The 24,324-nt window shown below is 41.1% G+C and overlaps 1 protein-coding gene across 3 annotated transcripts in view; it reads right to left on the bottom strand.

Moving 5' to 3' along the window:
* The window catches only part of LOC126457562 (esterase FE4-like), a 130,508-nt gene that overhangs the window by 100,042 nt on the left and 6,142 nt on the right, over positions 1-24,324 (bottom strand). For all 3 annotated transcript variants that reach the window (XM_050093974.1, XM_050093976.1, XM_050093975.1), the window contains exons 2-3: positions 15,145-15,295; positions 5,915-6,100 (exon numbers count right to left, since the gene is read on the bottom strand). In XM_050093974.1, the coding sequence (XP_049949931.1) occupies positions 5,915-6,100; positions 15,145-15,295 (337 nt within the window). The remainder of the gene's footprint in view (positions 1-5,914; positions 6,101-15,144; positions 15,296-24,324) is intronic.

Below are 24,324 nucleotides of genomic sequence, written 5' to 3' on the forward strand. Positions count from 1 at the left end.
ATATTCAGAAGACACATACATGCCACGTGTGCATGTAGCACTCTGGCTAAGGTCCACATGGTTCATATGTGCTGGATATGGGCCATGGCCAGTCAAAAAGTGAAACTACCACAGCCTGAATCTGCATGCTTCATCCTCAGTCATTCCCAGATATTGAGGGAGAAGGAGAAACGTGACAGCCTCTGTCAGTTGTCTCCCACTCCCATTGCCATGTATCAAGGGGCCAGCTGTTTAAGTGACACTTGTCTACAAAGTTTTCCCTGTTTTAAACCTTGTCATGTTTTCCTCTTTACCCAATATTCTACTGCTCTGTGGCAGATAGTGATGTCAATGGGGCAAGGCCCCAGAACCACACACAAGGCTTTCACTGATGTGGTGCCAAAGGCATCCGACATTCTGAGCAGTATGCTCCTCTGGCCTTAACTCGCTACATGTCTGTAGGTCAGCAGGCTCAGGCAGTGCACCCATGCACTTGCTACAAAGCATACTGTGGCTTCCAAGGCAGCTGTGTGACACATATGTAGTGTCCTTAAAGATAGCCTGTATAGTGTGGTGTTTAGCCTTCAATCTTGTGCATCACTTTTTTCACTTTGTCAATCACCAGCCTGGTCTGCACATTGAAAGTAAGTTGTTCATCAATATGTATTCCTAAATACCATTTTACTTGTTTCCTCTTTATGTTAACGTTGTCCAGTTTAACAGTTAGGTTCCATTTCAATGCCTTTTTGTTTGAAACTATTCTGAATTTGTTTTGACTTCACCAAATACTTGTACTAATGGGAAGTTGTGTTGTTTTATTGGTGAGCTTGTGAGTTTCTGAAAAACAATTAATAAGTCATCTATATAAATATCTAACCCATTTACACTGACATCCACAGCCATGTTTCTTAGGAGTGTCCCAAAATACTGGTCCACAAATTGAGCTTTTTGAGCATCCTTTTGGTATTTTCTTGACTGTTTTCTGGTGCCCTGCTCCCCACTCTGAAGTCCTATTTTTGTAGTACTCTAGTAGACTATTATACTGGGCAGTTGCTAGTTACATCTCCCTCATCCTTGTGAACAATGCAGGACACCAAAGTTTATCAAAAGCACCTGCAACACTGATTAAAATTGCAACTTCATATTTATCATTTGTTGTGTGTATTATTTCTAATGTCTGCATTGTCTATTGATCTTTTTACCCTAAAATAATATTGGTGTTGACTTAGGCCAAAGAGCTGACTGCATGATTGTAGTCGTTCATGAAGGAGCTGCTCCTGTACCTTAGCCAACGTCTTTAGGAGGCAGACTGGCCTGTGTGTTTTGGGGTCAGTTGGGGCTGTGTCCTCTGAACAAGAACTTTGAACTTGCTTGGTAGTTTAATCATTAAAAACCATTCCCTTTTGTGAGATCATATGTTTTGAAGTAATGCTATCAGCAAGCCACACATTAGCATAATTAGTAACCAAAATATTCCTCATTTCTGCACTCATAGCTTGATGTTCAGCTTCTTGACTTTCTCTTCACAACTTCATCAGTCTTTTCTTACACTCAGCTTTATAATGACATTTCTTATGACAATAATAGCACTCAGTACTCTTCTTATTCATAGAACTTCTGCTTGAATTGCTTTGCAAACATTGACCCTGACTTTATCTTTTTTTATTACCATTAACAGCAGTGAAATCAGTTGGTGTTTCTTCAGTTTGTGACAAATGGTACTCTTATTTCAATAACCTTGATGTTAAATTATCAAAAGTCTGCTTGCCTTCATCACATGAGTCTCAAGCTGTAACACAAGAACCATATTTTCCAGAAAGTCCACGTAAACTTTGAAAATCTTGTCTGTATCTCCAACAGGTTCACCAACATCTGCAAGAGACTGTGCTAATGCTTCAACTTTATTTATATTTTAAGCTGTAGTATTACAAAGTGGCATCATAGGCATCATAATTAAAGAACTGTTGTTTCAATGCTACTTTATTTATTGCAGAATGATGCTCATGAATTATCTTAAGCCAATTCCACTGCGCACATGACATGGCAGTTTGCAGCTGATCATTCCATACCAGATGAAATAAAGTGCATTGTTTTTGCATTAAGTTTATTCCAAAAGTTGTGTGTATCTGTACCTTCAACTGACCTTACTTTACTTATGTCAATGGCATCTATCAATTTCTCAGTTCAAAAGATAATTTTCATTTGATATTTTTTTAACTGAAAATTACTTTCATCAAATTTTTTGATACTGAAAAACTTTGTTCATTCCATCTTTTGCCTTTTCACTTTCAAAGCAAAACTCTCAGCGTAGCTGAACATGCTTTGGAGACTTCATTGACAGGAAGAAAATAAAATGTTATCCCAGTACTTAACACTTTTTTCTCAGCCCATAACCAGTTGGACAGGATGTAATTAAATTATAACAGTATATAATGAATGAGATTTATTTTTTGGATAAAAACAAAGACACTCAAACACAAGATAGACAAAATTTCTTAGGAAAAAAATGCAAATGTATTCAATGGAATGAAAGACTGTGTGCTGGCCAGAATCGGCAAAAATAATAAAACATGACATACAAAGACATTATACTTGCACACAGACTTGCAAAAGTAATCATAACAACAAGCTATTCCATGCAGCACTTCAAAACCTCCTACACAGTGCATACAAACTGCCAAAAACTAACAGAGAGCTACCCCTCTGATTTTGCAGCTGTGTGTCATAGCAGGCCTCCCCGCAGATGAAGTGTATTGCAATGGTACTTTCACCATCAGTGAGAGATAGTAACTCAAACCTATTATCAAGGGGGATGAATGAAGAACCTAGAGTTCTTCCTTGTCCCTGTGGTTAGTACATTGTCTATCTTAACAGTAGGCAAACAATATTGAAACATCTTTGCCAGTCCTATTCAATTCCAAAATCTGTTAGTCTATGAGATATAAGTTGCCTTTAAGAACTGAACCTACAAAACCCAAGAAAGTCATTTGTGTTATAATGAAAAAGAAAAACCTGGCATAAAATTTATTGTTTCCTTAAAGCTATATTTTGCCTCTCCAGTAATTGGCAAGGTTATGCTCACTGGCAGATTTATTTACACACACACACAAGCCACCTTCCTGGATGTTGACCTTCACCTCAGAGATGGCTACATGAGTACCTCCATCCATATCAAACTTATTAAACAACCAGCAATACCTCCACTTCGACAGCTGCCACCCATTCAATACCAGGAAGCCCCTTCTGTACAGCCTAGCCACCCATGACCATTGCATCTGCAGTGACAAGCAGTCCCTCTCAAAATATACCGATTGTCTCACTGAAGCCTTCACTGACCATAATTATCCTCCCAACCTTGTACAGAAACAATCTCCCGTTCCTTATCTTTTGAGTCTCCCACCACCTCCCAAAGTCCCACAGTTTGGCCACAGAGGAGCATTCCCCTCGTAACTCAGTACCATCCGGGACTGGAGCAACTGAATTACATTCTCCGCCAGGGTTTCAGTTACCTCTCGTCATGCCTGAAATGAGAAATGTCCTGCCCACTATACTTCCCACCCCTCCTACCATGGTATTCCGCTGTCCACCGAACCTACACAATATACTCGTTCATCCTTATGCAACATCCAATCCCCTACTTCATGGCTCATACCCTTGTAATAGACCTAGATGCAAGACCTGTCCCATACATCCTCCTAAAACCATCTACTCCAGTCTGGTCACTAACATCACCTATCCCATCAAGGGCAGGGCTATCTGTGAAACCAGTCATGTGATTTACAAGCTAAGCTGCAACCTCTGTGCTGCATGCTACATAGGCATGACAACCAACAAGCTCTCTGCCCACATGAATGGCCACCGACAAACTGTGGCCAAGAAACAAATGGACCACCCTGTTGCTGAACACGCAGCCAAACATGATATCCCTCATCTCAATGACTGCTTCACAGCCTGTGCCATATGGATCCTTCCCACCACCACCATCTTTTCTGAATTGCGCAGATGGGAACTTTCCCTGCAATACATCCTACATTCCTGTAACCCTCCTGGCCTCAACCTTCGTTAGTCACTGTCCTCACCCATTCAGCCCCCTCTCTGTTCCCATTCCAGCACTACACAGCTGTCATTTCACCACCACACCCAGTCTTTTAATTTCTTTTATTTCTCTCCTTGCCACTACTTCCACCTCCCCTCTCCGCACCTTCTCTCCTGCCCTCCGTCTAAACTGCAACACTTGACTGTCTGCCACTCCCACCATACTATCCCTCCCCCTCCCCACCCCAGCCTTCTCTTTACCTCCACCCAATCACCACTCCCTTCATGCACTGGTGCTGCTGTTTGCAGGGTAGTCTCAGCTCTCTGAGACCACAGGTGTGTGTGCAAGTTGTGTTTATGTGAGTGGGCAGACATTCCACGTGGGAAAAATATATCTAAAAGCAAAGATGATGTAACTTACCAAGCATTGGTATGTTGATAGACACACAAACAAACACAAACACACACACAAAATTCAAGCTTTTGCAACCCATGGTTGCTTCATCAGGAAAGAGGGAAGGGGAGGGAAAGACGAAAGGATGTGGGTTTTAAGGGAGAGGGTAAGGAGTCATTCCAATCCCGAGAGCGGAAAGACATACCTTAGGGGGAAAAAAGGACAGGTATACACTCGCACACACACACACACACACACACACACACACACATCCATCCGCACATATACAGACACAAGCAGAAATTTGTAAAGGCAAAGAGTTTGGGCAGAGATGTCAGTTGAGGCGGAAGTACAGAGGCAAAGATATTGTTCTCACAAAAAATTAAAAATTTGCAAATCAATATAAATATTGCATGTCACATTGTGGAACTCACAGTTCAATATCTGCAAAAGAATAAAAAGAACCAAACTGAAATATCCCCAAAGGCATACTGATTTCCATAGCAAGATAAATAAATTATGAGGACAATACTTCTTATAATTAATCAGCAAATGAAGAGTTGTATTCCTGTATTAATATAGGGGAAGCATCCTTACTAATAGTTATGTACTGCCTGAGCAAGACAGTCAAAGCAGACACCTGAGTGAAGCAGCACTATCTTTTTTAAGATCGCTTTCATTTAGATTCCTTTGAAGAGAAGGAAGAGAAGTGAAGTTCAACTTTCCACCAAACCGTCCTTATTTTGCTTCCCTATAGTGGCCATAAATCCCTTCAGATTAATGCTGGAATAGTTCTTTAACAAAGCTACAGATGATTCCTCACCTTCACTTGTACACTTTTCCTGAAAATTCCATTATATCAGCTGTTTGGTAAATTATAGTATTCCTAGGTTTAAATAAAACAGTAAATTGTGTCCCTGAACCCATACAAAATCAAAGATAAAGTGAAATATGGTTCACAGGATATTCCATAAAACAGAAAATAATAAAAATATGAAGTAAAAGAAAATTCATATAACTGACGAAATAAACAGATAGTAACAAGTCATTTCTTATTGATCTTTTTTTAAATATTTTTGCAGTGTATTTCTGGCTCCAAAAAGCAATTATGACCTTATAATTTCCAAGAATCAAGGACACCCATACCTGGGGCCAAGGGGGGAGGGAGGGGGCAAAGTCCTCCCACACCTCAGCTCTCCAGGAAAGAAAAAAAAAATGTAGTCAGGTGTTTTTCTGTCAAGAAAATGATTTAAAAGTCGGACCTAGACAGATTTTTAATAGTGTCAGAACTGAAACTTTTTTATGACTACTTACAAGTCAGTATTTGTCTTCCAAAATATTAAATATGCTCCATGCCCACATTTTTAGACTCCTCCCCCCCCCCCCCCCCCATCTGCAAAAAGAACTTATGTATTCTTCTGAATGCTGAAATGTGTCTGTCAAACAAAAATAAGTTACACGCCATTCTGTTGCGAAATACATACCTTCCAAATTTTAGTTATGTACCTTTTGACATGGGTGACAGCACAAGGAAATGTATGGAGGCTCCTCCAGCACTTTGGCCATTAATGGTAACATCATCTGGATTGCCGCCAAATGCAGCAATATTTTGTTGTATCCACTGGAGTGCAAGGACCTGATCCTTCATACCCAGGTTTCCAGGTAGCAGTAAGTCACCTGTACTCATAAATCCTGTTCATAACAAAAGTACTGTCAGTATGAAGCAGTTAAGTGTTACATATCAACACCATTACACAAAAAAACCACCTATCAGGTACACAACCATTAAGAAACTGGTTGTAGATACAGCAAAAGGTTGATAATAAACCTAACATTCTCAGAATGCGTTTTTGTCTTTGCAATTTAAAGGAAAAAGGAAGAAAGATCAATATGTAGAAGAAGTATCTCATAATGAACAAGTGAAAAGTGAAAAATAGGAAAAAACATTTGTTGTATTCCAAGGAATTTCATAATTAGCAATGAGATATAGGTGCACTTTTGGCAGATTTGGCTTATGGAACAAGTCTATTAAATAACAGTTATCACTAGCAAAGACTAGAATATTTAAGTACCAACAAACAGAGCTGGAGGGGATGGTCAGTTGGTTGGCTGATTTGGGGAGGGGACCAAACAGTGAGGTCATCGGTCCCACCGTCTAAGGTGGCAGAAACCAAGGGAGGAACAACACAAACAGCACAATCCAACCAAGGGGAAGGGAAAACAGGCAAACAAAGAGGTAAAAGTAACATCACAACATCACGGCAGTAGGAAGAGGATAAATTGGGGGGGGGGGGGGGGGGGGGGGGAATGGTGAGAGTAGGGGTGCCCCAGAAATGCTATGCGTGTTGGGGAATCAGCACCACTATTGACTCTTCCTGATAACCACACCATACCATAATCACAACATGATGAGGTCAAGATCAGAGGAAGAAGACACAGGAAAATGGGAAATAAAACAGCACAAATGACCAGATAAAGCATAGGGAAAAAGAGGGCAGAACCCTGGTGGTGTGGAGACAGAGCCAAGGCCTCCATAACCAACACCAACATTACTGAGGGTCCACAATTCCAGAGGGAAATTCAGAGACCTGGGAGGGCAAACCACTTTCTTGGGGAAAAAAAAAACAAGGAGACATGTAACCATATAAGGGTCATCCACTAACACCCGGGCCAGGGTGGAAGGGCATATTTAGTGTGAAGGACCAAAAGGTGGGAGCAGTCCAGTAAAATATGGATCACCATGAGGGGTAGTCTGCCCTGGGACTACAAAGGGGAAGAGGCAGGGTGCAGCTCACTATGGAGTAAAGAACTATGCATCAGCCTAGTATAGCAGATGTGAAGATAGCAGAGTATAGGAGATTCCCACTGGGAGAGTTGGAGGGAAGAATGTCATGTGGTGGGATTCTCTTTGATTGCACAAAGTATGTTAGACAGAGGGGTAGCTCCCCCAAGAGTCAGCCCCTGATTGAGCAAAAGGGATTTGACATAAAGACACAAATCTGTCCGCAGAGGGGTCGCAGAGAAGGGGGGCCACCCAATGAAGCAGGCAATCAGCAAGTTCATTACTCAGGATACCCATGTGGCTGGGAACTGAAAGAAAATCAGCTGAACAAAAAGTATCACCAAGAGCGGCAAGAAGATCATGGATGGCACACACCAAGGGGTGGTGGGAAAAACACCAAACAATAGCCTGAAGGCCACTCATTGAGTCCATAGATAACAAAACTCAGGTGAGGCACAACCATTTAATAAAACAGTGGGCTATCAATTCTGGAGTAAACGCCAAACACATGGCAGGCAAAAGATGATGTTCCATGCCAACAGAAAATGTAAATGCATTTCCCAATTGATTGGTGAATTCAGAGCCATCAGTGTAAAAGCAATGGCATCCAGACTCATGTAAGGGCAACACCACTGGAGTAATGGTGGCTTTCAGACACCAGAAGAGATCCATCCAGATCTGCAGCTAAGGAACTAACTAAGCTGGGGTGGTCAGGAGAGACTATGGGAAAAGGACAAGAAGAGAGATGGAAATCATGGCAGAGAGAAGCAAAGTAGAGCCCAACTGGTAAACCCAACAGAGGACAGACAGCAGGTGAGCAATGTCCCAAGCCACAAAAAGAATAGAATAGGAGGGATGAGCAGGGGAAGAGTGGGCAGCAATGGCATAGGCAACCAGGAGCTGGGACCATCAAACTGAAAAGGGATGGACCCCAGCATCAACCAGAAGACTTTTCACAAGACCAGTGTGAAAAGCACCATTGGCTAAATGGAGACCACAGTGGTGGATCAGGTCCAAGAGAAGCAGTGTGGAAGGGGAAGCTTACCTATAAACTTGACAACCATAGCCCAGGTGAGACAGAACTAAGGGTCAAACAATCTGCAGCACCAGATGTTTGGGCAAGGAAGCAAAGGACAATGAGTCTAAAAAAACAGCCAAGCTTCAGAACACAGATATGGGGCAACCAAGTAATCTTGTTGTCAAAAGGAAGATGCAAGAAATGGAACAGGAGGACCATGATCAGGAGTTGGGTGTTGAGGTAGAGATTGAGATCATGATAGACCATAGTACGGTGGCAGAAATGCATCGCCCTCAGCTTAAGGGGAGAGAAACGAAAACTGTGCAAGAGTGTCCACATGGAAATGCACTGGCTGGCACCCTTGAGCTGTCATTCTGCAGAGACCACTGAGTTGGAGCTAGCCCAAATAGAGAAATTCTCCAAATACAGAGCAGGGGGACCAACAGGCCAGTGGAAGCCAAAAGTCCATTAATAGTAGTGAGAAAAAGAATGACACTTATTATGCCATCCTCCTGGGTCTGTGGAGAGCTGAGAACAGTGCCAATAGGAAATCTGAACAACCAGTGGGACAGGAACTGGTGAATTGAGTAGAGGCCTCAAAGACCCACTCATGCAGTGCAAGTAGGATGTCATGGTACCAATCTGTGTCATAGGCATTATGGAGATCAAAGAAATCTGCAACAAGATGGCAGTGCTGAGAAAAGGCCTGCCAAGCTGTGGTTTCCAATCAAAGCAGATGATCTATCAGAGACAGTTTCTCCCAAAAGCCCAACTGGTAAGGAGATAAAAGGTCCTGAGATTCAAAGACCCAACTGACTAATGAACCTCCATCCATTCAAGTAATTTGCAGGGGACATTGGTCAGACTGATGTGTTGATGATGGATTCTTGCCATGCTTGTGGTCAGGAACACATACATGGAGACCACAATGATGCATCAGGTCCAAGAGAAGCAGTGTGGAAGGGGCAGCTTATCCATAAACTTGACAACCATAGCCCAGATGAGACAGAACTAATGCCTGATCATCTTTGGCATGGAGATGTTTAAAGGTAATAAGACAGTGGAGGATGGTGCTGCTTATGGTGGTGCAAACTACCTTATCAGGGTAAAATGCCTTGGAGCCCAAATATGGTAAAACACCTGGAGGCAATATTATCATTGTGAAGAAGTGATGTATTAAAGCAGTTGGTTATGGGTGGAATCAGGGGCAGGGGCTGAATCATGGGAAGAAGACAAGACCAGAAGAAGTTCCCATTCAGTAGAAGCTTCATTGTAGTATGACAAACGGTAAGACGTAAGTTGTAATCTTCAGACCACTGTTTCTGAACAAGAAAGATGCTGGATATGAGGCTGACACTCATGCTGAAGCTGTCACAAAATGGGTTGTGAGATGTTCCACAAGAAATGATGGGTCCATACAAAGGTCACCTGGAAGGGCAGGTCTCAGAATAGAAGACTGCTACTGACGAGCCTGGGGTATGGATTGTAGCCCACACGCATAATGAAGGGACATAAGAAACTAGCACTTCCTTGCTCTGTTTTATTATGTAACAGTCTTTGGCATGAAGATGTGTAAAGGTAATAAGACCGTGGAGGACAGTGCTGCTTATGGTGGTGCAGACAGACCATGGATGACTTCATCAATAAAATCTGACAAAGAAGTTGTAACTATGACCTGGGAGGTATATAGGGAACAGTCAGTATAATGGAAAGCCCAGTGGGGTAACATCGCCATCACGAAGCAGGAAGAGAATGCAAGAATCAAAAGGAAGTGGTCATTGTCACAGAGGCAATCATGTGGTGACCAGTGTAAGGAAGGAAGAAAGGAAAGGTAAGTGAGCAAAAGATCCATGGCAGATAAAGTTCCATATGTGGAACTAAAATGAGTGGGGGACCCATCATTAAGAAAGTACAAGTGTTGGACCACAAGAAATTAGTCAATGAGGAATCCCCAGCTAGATGAAAAAGCACTGCCCCACAGAGAGTGATGGGCATTAAAATCCCCAAGGAGGAGGAAGGGAGGGGGGAGTTGTTGGAGGAGGGCAGTTAGAGAAGGAGGTATAGGTGGCCAGTCAGGGGTGAGACAGAGATTACAAACTGTGACCACAGAGTCCAAGTGGATCAGGATGACAACTGCTTCCATTGTGGTACAAAAGGGGATCCATATACTCACAACATCCATATGAACTAAAATGTAAACACCACTGGAAGCCCTCAAAGGGACCATCTGGTTCTAATACAAAGCATGGAACCCATGAAAGGTCAGTAAGTGAGCATCACTATAATGAGGTTCCTGGAGAATGAGACAAACTGCTGAGTAAAAGGAAATAAGCATGGAACAGGGATCCAAGTGGCACATGAATGGGCTGGAGCCAATCAATCCACCAGGTCACCATCCATCACATCAAGGATGAGATGACACCCATTCATAAGAAGTCAGACTCAAGCTGCAAGGGGGGAGATGGCACATCCAGGGGCATCAAGTGGGCCTATTCCTGGGACTTATGTTTCTCCTTCTTCTCTTCCATAGCTCAAGGAAGGCAGAGCATAGATGGAGATTAGACTTCTACAAGATTCGGAACTGAAAGAGAGTGGGCAACACTGAGACACACGGACTGCGAGCCCCTCGGCTGAATAGTGGCAGCGGGTCTCTGTCCTGGGAAATTCCAGGGTAGTGGTCCTGTGAGGGAGCATCATCACTGGCAGGTACTAAAAAGGGGAATACTTCTGTATCCAGGAAGCAGGAGCAGCACCCAGAGGGGAGGGTGTGGGAACTGCAGGGGATGGGGAGAGGAGAGGAAGGCAGGACTGGAGAGAGGAGGAGGAAAGGATGTAACAGAGGCAAAGTTAGATGTCATCAGCACAGGGTGAAGTTGGTCATATCTGTGACAAGACTCAGTGTAGGATAGATGATCAAGAGATTTATACTCCTGTATCTCCGTCTCCTTCTTATAAGCCAAGCAATCTGGCAAGCATGGGGAGTGATGGTCATGAAAATTAACATACATAGGCTGCAAGACACAGGGGCTCCCCTCATGGAGTGGATGTGCACATTTACCAAATAGAGTATCCGCCATACAGCAGGAAGACATATGCCCACAACACAAGCACAAAAAACAACTCGTGGATGGACAGACATATGCCTTCATATAACACTGTTAACATATAACCTTGACCTTGTACAAGAGGGTATCTCCCTCAAATACCGTTATAAAGGCATGGGTACTGGTGTCATTCTCCTTATGACCTTTCTGAACACACCAAACAAAACTAAAGCCCCGTCATTCCAGATTGGCCCAAACCTCATCAGTTTAAAGGGTGAGGCCTCTATGAACAATGAGTCCATGAACCATATTCAAAGGCTGGTTAGGAGTAATGCTCACTGGGATGTCACCAAGACTGTCACAAGCATGAAGGGCTGCTGATTGGGTGACAGAAGAAGTTCTGATCAACAGCAAACTTGATCTCATCTTACTAAGGGACTCCACCAAATTTTTCCTCAATATTTTCGACATAATATAATCTCTAGGTGGTGGTGAACACATCCCTGTCAGTCCTAGTGCAGATCAGGTAGCAGTCAAAGTGTTTTAGCCAAAGCTGGCAAACCAGGCCACCTTCCCAGGTTGCAGTCAGGGGAGGGAAGGCCGCAGGATCATAAGAAACAGCATTAAATGATCCATTATCAACCAAAGAGATGGCCATAGAAGAACAGTCAGTTTTTTGGAGCTTGATACATTTCATACATAAAGCATCTGCCTTGATACCACCCTATCATATCAGGGCTCTCCCCATGGGCACCATCCAGCCATAGCAAGGGTTCTCTCTCATGCTGGTGCCAGGAGTTCCAATGCTCTAGAATAGCAAGTGACCATTCCAAGGCATATACGGGGAGGCAACAGCTCAGGTATCAGAAATGTGGTCCCTGTATTATCAGGGGGCTCAGCCAGATGGGTACATGATAGCCCCACCACACAGACTGGAAAATGACATCGACAGGAAGTGCAAAATAGGTAAGCAGGGATGGCTAGAGGACAAATGTAATCATGTAGAGGCACATAACACTAGGGGTAAGATAGATACTGCCAACAGGAAAATTAAAGAGACCTTTGGACCCACTTGTATGAATATCAAGAGCTCAGATAGAAACCAATTCTAATCAAAGAAGAGAAAGCAGAAAGATGGAAGGAGTATATAGAGGGTCTATACAAGGGCAATGTTCTTGAGGATAATATTATAGAAATGGAAGAGAATGTAGATGAAGATGAAATAGGAGATGTGATACTACGTGAAGAGTTTGACAGAGCACTGAAAGACCTAAGTCCCAGGAGTAGACAACATTCCATTAGAACTACTGACAGCCTTGGGGGAGCCAGGCCTAACAAAACTCTACTATCTGGTGAGCAAGATGTATGAGACAGGCAAAATACTCTCAGACGTCAAGAAGAATATAATAATTCCAATCCGAAAGAAAGCAGGTGTTGATAGATGTGAAATTTACTGAACTATCAGTTTAATAAGCCACTGCTGCAAAATACTAACACTAATTCTTTACAGACGAATGGAAAAACTGGTTGAAGCCGACCTCGAGCAAAATCAATCTGGATTCCATAGAAAGTTGGAACTTGTGAGGCAATACTGACCCTACGACTTGTCTTAGAAAATAGATTAAGTAAAGGCAAACCTACATTTCTAGCATTTGTAGACTTAGAGAAAGCTTTTGACAATGTTGACTGCAATATTCTCTTTCAAATTCTGAAGGTGGCAGGGGTAAAATACAGGGAGGGAAAGGCTATTTACAATTTGTACAGAAACCAGATGGCAGTTATAAGAGTCAAGGGGCATGAAAGGGAAGCAGTGGTTGGGAAGGGAGTGAGACAGGGTTGTAGCCTCTCCCCAATGTTATTCAATCTGTATATTGATCAAGCAGTAAAGGAAACAAAAGAAAAATTCTGAGTAGGAATTAAAATCCATGGAGAAGAAATAAAAACTTTGAGGTTTGCCGATGACATTGTAATTCTGTCAGAGACAGCAAAGGACTTGGAAGAGCAGCTGAATGGAATGGACAGGGTCTTGAAAGGAGGATATAATATGAACATCAACAAAAGCAAAACGAGGATAATGGAATGTAGTCCAATTAAATCAGGTGATGCTGCAGGAATTAGATTAGGAAATGAGGTGCTTAAGGTAGTAAATGAGTTTTGTTATTTGGGGAAAAAAATAACTGATGATGGTCAGAATAGAGAGGATATAAAATATAGACTGGCAATGGCACGGAAAGCGTTTCTGAAGAAGAGAAATTTGTTAACATCGAATGTAGATTTAAGTGTCAGGAAGCCGTTTCTGAAAGTATTTGTGTGGAGTGTAGCCATGTATGGAAGTGAAACATGGATGATAAATAGTTTAGACAAGAAGAGAATAGAAGCTTTCGAAATGTGGTGCTACAGAAGAATGCTGAAGATTAGATGGGGAGATCACATAACTAATGAGGAGGTATTGAATAGAATTGGAGAGAAGAGAAATTTGTGGCACAACTTGAATAGAAGGAGGGATCAGTTGGTAGGGCATATTCTGAGGCATCAGGGGATCATCAACTTAGTATTGGAGGGCAGTGTGGAGGGTAAAAATCATAGAGGGAGACCAAGAGATGAATACACTAAACAAATTCAGAAGGATGTAGGTTGCAGTAGGTACTGGGAGATGAAAAATCTTGCACATGATAGAATATCATGGAGAGCTGCATCAAACCAGTCTCTGGACTGAAGACCACAACAACATCAGTCAGAACTAGCAAAACAAGTGGAAAAACATGTACAATAAATGAGCTCAAAGAGGAGCCCCTAACTCCATGCTACTCTACAAGCCCAACCATGTAATATAACTATGTCAACCAATGAAAACATGGCAGGAGAACTTCTCAATGAGACAATAACAGGCTAAAAGGCCTATAACTTGAAAGGAAGAAGAAGAAGATGATGATGATAAATATCATGTTCCCTTAACTGTAGTGTCGATACTTATGTGATTAGTACAATATTTCTTCCTTTTTCCACTCACTGACCTGTTTCTCTAAATTATATCTTTGCTAGTTTATGATAATGATATAATCATAGCTCTTGTTACGTTGAGTGCTGTAACATTAAATTTGAACACATAATATGCTATAAGATTCTGCTATAGATGTATGTCAATGGCAGTGGATGGGTGTTTTGTGGATCACTTCTGCTATAACTGTAGATGGGTGTACCTGTGTTTTTTTTTTAAACTACTAGGCATAGGTTTTTGTTTGAAGTATTTGTGATAGATCATGATCAGAATGATGAATCAACCACAGATTCTGTGTCAATATAGAATCTTTGTATGAATCACCACAGACTGATGAATTTGTTAATATTCATCAAAGTTTAGTAGTATAGACCTTTTTAGACATTTTCACTCCAGTTCTTCCTCTATTACGTATAAGCAAAGGAATATATCAGATACATTTGCTGAAAAAAGTGACATTCTGTCAATGGAGAAAAGTGATTTACTCATTACACATTTATTTTTATTTTAGTCAGAATCATATTTATAATATGATAACAGTCATTATCAGTTTTGGCCACACACTTTGGCCATTCACTCTTCAACCAATGTCACTCACCTTGTCCCTGCATCTGTACTCCCCTCATGCCCCAGGATTTCCATTTGTATTAAATCATTTCACCTTAATATCTTATCTCTCTTGTTCCATCAGAAAATTAACAACCCTACTGCTCAAACCCATCGCTTAGTTTGTCATTTTATCCTAAATAAGCTGACTTAGATTTGTCTAATTTATTATCATTTTAATGAGGAATTCCTTGGTTCCAGTCATCTACACACCTAAATAGAAAATACTCTGTAAAAGACAATTAATTTTAACAATCAAAATTTTGTCTATCACTACTAATTCCTTACCTAGAGGTCCAAGTCGGTACTGTATGGAAACAACTAAAATGCCACTGTCAACGTAGAAATCAGGTGAGTATGACTGAGCATAACCTGTTCTGAAGCCACCACCATGAATCATCACAAACACTGGTCTGGGAGTACTTGTATCTGATGATAACTGTTGAACAAGGGAAAAAAACTGATTTCAGAAAAAAATCTTGAAATTTTACTGTATATAAGGTGTAACATACTTTGTGGGTGGGTTCTTGATGTCAAAATAAAAAAAAAGATGTACATCTAAATGTATGTCCAAAAATCCTTTGGTTTTGACTATTAATGAAAGTTTAAAATAAATAACATTTCAAGGTAGAACTATCAACTGATTTTTGGAATTCATTTTCATATCTACCGTTTATGGATAGGTAAAATGCTCATGGCACAATTCATGTAAACTCAATAGCATCTCAAAGTTAATGTGTGATCCGGAATTGCTGGTGACTTGCAGGTCAGTACATTCTTCCAACTTAATTTTTAGGCATTCTATACAAAGACCTTACTCAGAACATTCTTTAACATGTACTACAAGGAGTAGCCCTGCACCTAAGACGATGCATGTACTTTATGTGTGAAAGGGTTCCAGCAAGTTTTTATGATATTGTTCAGTATACATTGGAAAATTTGCATTGTGACAGATGAGTAAGTGGTGCAAGCCTATTGCTGAGGCCTACAGTTTCCTCCAGCATCTGTCCTTCAGTTTATTATATCTTGGATGACTTCATTTTTTTTATTCAAGATACACTCCTATTGCAGAAATGCTTCATCACTTTGTCATAGAAGTCTGTGAAAACACTTGACACTATCCAGAATATATGGAAAATGCTGGGTTCCTACTCACCCTAAAGATGACACATGTCATCTTAATGGTGAGTATCAATCTACCCTTTTCCCTGTCATTTTAACAGTAAGTAGCAATCTATCTTTTTCCTTGTATTGTTGATATGCCAACCTGGAATTTCCATTGTTTTACACTGGCCAGAAGGTATTTGAAAGGGCCAACAGTACATGATCTGATCAATGCATGCATATGTAGAAAGAAGTGGAAGACATTTTGAACATTTGTTATATGCTTATTCCATACAAACTTCAGAAAATGTTGTGCTCTTTATAACCCAAATAATATTTTTATTTTTTATTTATTTACTACATAGACTTGGTTTCTCATTTTTGTGAGAGAAATTTACTCCTAAATATTGTACAAGCATGTCTCCCCCACCTTTTGTAACTCATTACTTGGTTGCTGCATTTTCATTGAATGAATGAATACATATTAAAACTGTCTAAGTTTAAATTATTTTATGAAATTTCAGTGTATGTTTGGAGTCTATGTAGCATAGCTCAATCTGTACACAAACAGCTTTGCCTGCTGACTAAGAACATAATAGAAGATTTTATATGTAACAAATGAAGCAAAAATATGAATATTACTATCCAAAGTTATATACTACCTGACCAAATGTATCAGTGCAAAGAGGAAATTGGCAGTTCCAGAAAAAGCATCCTTTCTTTATTTGATTTTTATTAAAATAATATTATAAAAGGAAAGTTGCTACTCACCATACAGCGGAGATGCTCAGTCATAGATAGGCACAACAAAAAGAAAAGACTCTCTCTCTCTCTCTCTCTCTCTCTCTCTCTCTCTCTCTCTCACTCACACACACACACACACACACACACACACACACACACACACACACACACACACACAAAATCAAGCAAATGCAATTCACAAACACATGACTGCTGTCTCTGGAACTGAAGCCACACTGAGTGTGGTTTCAGTTGCCAGAGACTGAAGTCATGTTTGTGCATGTGTGTGTGTGTGTGTGTGTGTGTGTGTGTGTGTGTGTGTCATCTATTTTTGATGAAGGTCATACTGGCTGAAAGCTTATTTGTGACAGTCTTTTTGCTGTGCCTATCTGCAACTCAGCATTTCTATTCTGGCAGAGATGAATGGGGAGTTGTTCACACCCTAGCAATAATATGGGCAGTGGGGAGAAACAGTGACATAAGTGCTTCAACAAAGGGAAGATTGTTATGGCTTAGCGCCTGGGCATAAGCATCTCAGAAACAGTGATGCTGGTTGCTTGTTTGTGTGCTACTGTCGCGAGCATTCATGGAAAGTGATCAAAAGACTCTGAAACTGTAAGTAGGCTCAAGCTGTTGGACATCCATTTCTCATCATGGAACATGGAGGTTGGAGGCTTTCCCACTCTGTAAAACAGGACAGACAGTGATCTATGGCACAGATACAGAATACAATGCTGGTGCAAGAAAAAGTATTTCAGACCACATAATACAGTGCACATAGTCGAACATGGGATGTTGCATCAGACAACACCTATAGATTCCCATGTCATCCCAGCAACATCATCAGTTAGGAATATAGTGGGCAAGAGATCATCATGACTGGATCATGGATTAATGGAAATGTGTTGCTTGGTTGGGTGATGTATGTTTCTTGATATACTAGATACACCATAATCCAGGTGGACAACTACTTGAAACATGCACTGAGCCATGGATGCAGGCCAGTGGGTGAAGTATTATGCTATGGGGGACATTCACATTCATTTCCATGGGGCCTGGGATAGTAATCAAAGCTACAATGATAGCTATGGACTATCTGCACTCTTTCATGTTCGATATCTTCTCCAATGGAGGTCGCATCTTCCAACTAGATAGCTGTCCTTGTCACAAGGCCAGAATACGCTAGTGAACTCACACTTATTTCTTAGCAACCAAATGCCCCTCATCTGAACCTGATAGAAAACACCTTCAATGCTAGCATATGCCAGCTCTGCGACTACAAACAACTGGCTCATAATTTACTGGAAATGTGTGAACTATGCTAGGCATCTGGTTCCATACACTTCCAGAAACTTACCAAGGACTTGTTGAATCAACTCCATGCAGAACTGCTACTGTATTGCATTCTAAGTGTGGACCTCAATGCTATGAAGTAGGTGGTCATACTATGGCTCTTCAGTGTGTGACAATTACAGCAAATTTATGCTAGCACATACACAACACACACAACTTGGTAATTGTAGTCAGTTACACATTTTCATGTTCCATAGATCATTTGAATGATTCTTGCTTCAAAATGATGTGGAATGAATAAGTTTACAGGATATGTATCCATGATTATTGTTAACATTAACAGCCACATTATTTTTTTAGTCCTACTCACACAATTACAGTTACAAAAAGGTCTTTTTTCTAGTTATCAGTTTTTAAGTAGAAATTTATCATTGGAATAGATGTTGTCCAGGAGAAATTATTTTAAGTTAGATTTAAATCTTATTTTGCTACCTGTCAGGCATTTTATGGCAGTGGACAAGTGACCCAAAATTTTTGTTGCTGCTTATTGAACTCCTTTCTGAATCACTGACAGCTTTAATAATGGATAATAAAGTTCATTTTTTCCTCTGTTGTTCTATGCAGATACAGGCATCTCTGTTTGCAAGTTCTGCAGGACAGCTTTTGTGTAGTTTATAAGATAGTAGATGAGCTACAGGCAGAAGTAAAGCTGTGAGGAAGTGTCATGAACTGTGCTTGGGTAGCTCACTATATAAAGCACTTGCTCATGAAAGGCAAAAGGTCTGAGTTCATGTCTTGGTCCAACAAATAGTTTTAATCTGCCAAGAATTTTGGTATCAGTGCTCATTCTGCTGCAGAGTGAAAATTTCATTCAATAAATTTCTTATCAGCTAATAATTAAGTAAATTGTCATCTTCAATCTAGAATATGGTAGTTTTTCTGGAAAGATGTAATTTTTGGATATAGGTGTATATAACAAGAATTTAACAGTTGGTGGAAGAATAGTATCAATATTAATGAGTGAGGAAGGTAAATAGTATTGTAAGAATGTGAAGCTTGTGTACTATTACAAAGAATTATACATTTTCATAAGCAGCTGAGGTCCATGAATATTGCTGTAGTGATTTGCACCTCCATGATATGGGTGGCACATATCTTTTATGATCTTTTACTACTAGTCAGCTAGTTTCGTGTTCCATGGATCATTTCCACTATAAATCGTATGGTAAGGAATGAGTCTTTCTACTTTCACATGGCAAATTAATTTATAAATATGAGTACACACTGAGCAGTTAGTAATTACTACCCACTATCTTTTACATATTACACTAATATAAATTCTTCTATAGAATAGAAGGAGTTGTTAAGGAGAAACTTTCTTAGTTTGTTTTTAAATTGTACTTTTCTGTTTGCCAGACACAGGCAGTTTTCAACACTTTAGTTGTAGCATTGTGCACTCCTTTTTATACTAAAGGCACCCTTAATATGTAGTAATGAATGTCATTTTTGCTTCTGGTATTGTGATTATGTGCATCATTATTTATCCAACCCACTAAACAGATGTCTTCAAGGTGATCATGGATGAGCACCATATATTAATCTTACAGCAAATTTTTGAGCAATAAAGACTTTTTTTCCTTAAAGATGAGTTACTCCAGAATGGCATTATTGAATGAAAATGTTTAACGTACGTCAACATACTGATTTCTCTCTTCTTTGGATTTGCAGAAATTTTAATTGCAAATGTGGTTGATCTAAGTTATTTTAAGAGTTTCAAATTGCATTTTTCCCATTGAAATTCTGATCAATATGGACACCTAAAAAATTTGGAGTTTTCAACCTAATTATTATTTCCTTGCCATGTACACTTATTGTTAGTGTAGTACCCACAGATGTGCAGAACTAAATATGTTGTGTCTTTTTAAAACTGAACATTGTAATGAATCATCCTCCTCTAACATTATCTTTTTTTATAGAGATAACCAATACCATGTGCACTATCGATTCATGCATAGCTGAAAATTATCTCAGCTGTTTTCCTAAAAGAATTCATATGATTTTGTATAAAATGTATATATCTAAAAAACAAAGATGATGTGACTTACCAAACGAAAGCGCTGGCATGTCGATAGACACACAAACAAACACAAATATACACACAAAATTCTAGCTTTCGCAACCAACTGTTGCCTCGTCAGGAAAGAGGGAAGGAGAGGGAAAGACGAAAGGATTTGGGTTTTAAGGGAGAGGGTAAGGAGTCATTCCAATCCCGGGAGCGGAAAGACTTACCTTAGGGGGAAAAAGGACGGGTATACACTCGCACACACACACATATCCATCCACACATATACAGACACAAGCAGACATATACAGAGGCCTGTATATACACTCGCACACACACACATATCCATCCACACATATACAGACACAAGCAGACATATACAGAGGCCTGTATATGTCTGCTTGTGTCTGTATATGTGTGGATGGATATGTGTGTGTGTGCGAGTGTATACCCGTCCTTTTTCCCCCTAAGGTAAGTCTTTCCGCTCCCGGGATTGGAATGACTCCTTACTCTCTCCCTTAAAACCCAAATCCTTTCGTCTTTCCCTCTCCTTCCCTCTTTCCTGATGAGGCAACCATTGGTTGCGAAAGCTAGAATTTTGTGTGTATGTTTGTGTTTGTTTGTGTGTCTATCAACGTGCCAGCGCTTTCGTTTGGTAAGTCACATCATCTTTGTTTTTTAGATATATTTTTTCCAACGTGGAATGTTTCCTTCTATTATATTCATGTATAAAATGTATTATATTTCAAGCTAAAATGTATAAAAAAGAAATTAATGTGTTACAATTGATATGTACTAACAGTTAAAATTACTCTTCTATTACGACTAATTGAAAATATAAAATTTGTGGCGTACTTAAAATTCGTATTATTAATTTCACAATCTAATGCTAATTGTTAAATTTATTTTCAGACTCAGTTATAAAATAATGTTATATCTTGGTGATGATTCTCCTGGTGAAGAGAAAGTTTATAAACTCTTTTGCTTTGTAAACTCTTTGGAATATAGTTAGTTCCACAGAATGTAAGTAGTGGGGGGGGGGGGGGGGGGAGGGGGGGGGGGGTGGCATGCCTCAGATAGAAACAGCTGTATTTTGCTAATCTTGATTAAATTGTATTTTAAATTGTTGTACTGTAGAACTCTTTGAAAATGTATATTAAATTAAGCAAACTCTTCCAAGCTGCATATCAGAACATGTAGGGCAATATGTGGCCCATTTTTTTTTATGTAAGTGTGGGGATCGAGATGTTACGTATGGTAATATCAAACCCAACATTAAGTATTTGCTCGTTTATAATGAATTAAGTTTATTTTGATCATGTCGGTACAAACACATCCCCTCAAATACAGAGTTCGGAACACACTGAGATCAACAGTTTTCAAAGAAGTTCATTCTCAAAGATGAGGCGGCTGACTCTTGCAGTCGATAACCACCACAGAGCCCCCACCGGTAGTGTGGAGCACGGTAAGGATGATGAGAGGCGTGTGTGCACCCGGCCAGCTGATGGCACAGGTGCGCGTGACCGATCATGTCATGGTAAGCACTACTGCGAGGCACGATCGGACCGTTTCTCGATGTCTTGGTAGGCACAACCAGTGGAGGGAAGGAGGCACGGAAGGCATCCACAAGTTGACTGTGCCATGCTGCTGATGGCATGGTGGAAGCAGAAGGCGGCGGCGTGTTGGTGGGGAGAACATCGTCATGCCGAGGCCGTGCGGCGCAGTGCGGTTTTGATCCAATCAAAGGTGCAGAGTACGTCAAAGATGCGATGCGATGTATTGCCAAAGTATTTGCCAGCAAGATCCACAGTAAGTGCAATATGTCTGGTAACAGTTTGTTATAGGCCATATGACATAAAGGAGCAAGCATGCTGTGGCTTAACAGGTTGTGTAAGAGATGCTGGATGAGCAACACTCGCGGTAATGATGGAGTTATAGAGGCACTTGATGTCACAGCAGGGGAGAAAACAGCAAGCTGCACATGACTGACCTTGGTGGCGGGTGACTTCAGTGTAGACGGAAGCATCACCTCAGAGTCCGTGGACAGTGAGTGCGTTACAGTGCTAGATGGCAGGATGTTCCAAGCGGAGTTGACAGTTTTAGTGTTTTGATCTGCAAAACAGCCATGATCAAAGGTTGGGGGCGTGGCCGTGAGCCCTGTGCATGAGGCATGGCGATGGTGAGAGGCGGTGGAAGGCAGAGGTAGTCGGCAAAACCAAGAACGGAGCAGGAAGGCGATAAGACGTAATGTGAATGTGAAGAAGTCGAATCAGCATATGAACTACTGGTCCATGGCGGAGAGGCGACACAGTTCGATGGAACTGGAGCTGTGTGTGTGCTGTTGCTGCTGGCACTGTGATAGAGTCGTTAGGCTGCAAGCTGCTCACGCAAAACAGCTGCACGGTCGTCTGTCGGAGCGGAAAGATGCTGACTCGTCGAAGCAGAAATGGCAGATGTGTTGGTCGTACATTGCAGAGGTAGTGAAGAGAGTGGCAAAGCAAGCAGCACTGGAATATGGCTGGTTATGCCGTGGTACAGAAACGAAGTGTCTGGAACTACCAAGGAAAGGTGGCAGCGGCGTAAATAAGTTGGTTGTATTACATCAGTAACGTAGAATTTCCACTTGAGGCAGCATGATAATGACAGTTGTGACATCTGGGACACAGATCCATGTAGCGTGATCGTCAAGGTATTAGTTGTAGCTGGCAGTAATGGCAAAGGATTGTCAGCAGTCGGAGGCGGAACAATGACAGGAGCATCTCGTTGCATGTCGTGCTCAGTCGGTGTCAGCTGCAGCATGTGTAACTGATCTTGTACCAACCAGTTGTATGTCGCAATTTGCTCACGTAGCTGTTGCAGTCGTTCAGGCGAAAATGTATGTCATGAAGCAGTCTGCTGTGTATCACTGAGTAAGATGGGGTCGAAATCAGAATCTGTCTCTATCAAAGGGTAACCTGGCGTACAAGACAAGGTCGGCGGCACAGTATTGATGTAACAGTTCGAGTAGAAGTGATCGTGTGTGCGATCACGAATGTGAAACTCAGTACTCGGTGGCGGTGGAGTGAGAACATGTTCACTGCTGTATGAAGCATTGATACGGCTGAAATCGTCTTTTGGGGTGGGTGAACAAGTTGCGGGTGCGATCGAGTAGTGAACGGCCAGGTGGTAAGCATGCATAGTGTCGGCAAGTTGTTGACAAGACACGGGTGCGGTAGCCGTGGCAGGATCGTACATCACACAGCTGTTTGTTTCGACTGGGTCAAGGTCAGTGAGCCAGCAGGTGGCAGCCGTGACGTCGCTGTCAGTAGCGGTCGAGCAGAGTCGTTGCGGCTCGGGTGCTGTGTAGAGGGAGGCATGGCACGTCCAATGTTGCACTGAGAAACAGCCGGCATTATCGTGCATTGTTGTTGATTGGTAGGATGTCCTTGATGAAACTGATCCTGTGAATTCAACGAGGCACACGATTTAGCTGTAGTTCGGAGTTCGTGCGAACTGGGATTTGCAACATAGTCCCCATTTGTTGCAGTCCACTGTTTGGTATGATTGTCCGATGTCGAAGCACTGCACAAAACTAATTCATTACACAAAAGCAAGTTAAAATAGTCCAAATTAATCAGTGAAGGAGCACTGCACTGTCCGGAAGTGAAGCACTGCACAAAACTAATTCATTACACAAAAGCAAGTTAAAATAGTCCAAATTAATCAGTGAAGGAGCACTGCACTGTCCGGAAGTGAAATTACTGATGCATTGAGAGGGTTTCGGCGTACAATGTGCGCACCTCAGTCACATTGTCGATATGTGAGAAGGTGACGAAAGTTACCAAAAAGCACGATTCACACAAGAGTCAGGAATTTACACACTAATTACACTTCCTGTACACTGCATCCAGATGCAGCATGATGCAAAGTCGATGGATGTAGAAATCTGACAAAGGGTTGCTGCATTGTTTGTCCATGGCGATGTTCCAGTACACATTTCTGGCGTCATAAGCAGTGTTCATGAGCGTCAGGGTCACCAGTGTGGAGATTGAGATGTTATGTATGATAATATCAAACCCAACATTAAGTATTCACTCATTTATGAGTAATTAACTTTATTTTGATCATGTCGATACAAACACATCCTCTCGAATCCAGTGTACAGAACACACTAACATCAACAGTTTTCAAAGAAGTTCATTCTCAAAGATGAGGTGGTCGACTCTTGCAGTCGATAACCGCCACATAAGTAACAGAAATCGTATACTCAATTTTAATTTTTATTT

The sequence above is a fragment of the Schistocerca serialis genome, chromosome 2 (assembly GCF_023864345.2).
Source record: "Schistocerca serialis cubense isolate TAMUIC-IGC-003099 chromosome 2, iqSchSeri2.2, whole genome shotgun sequence".
Classification (NCBI taxonomy): Eukaryota; Metazoa; Arthropoda; class Insecta; order Orthoptera; family Acrididae; genus Schistocerca; species Schistocerca serialis.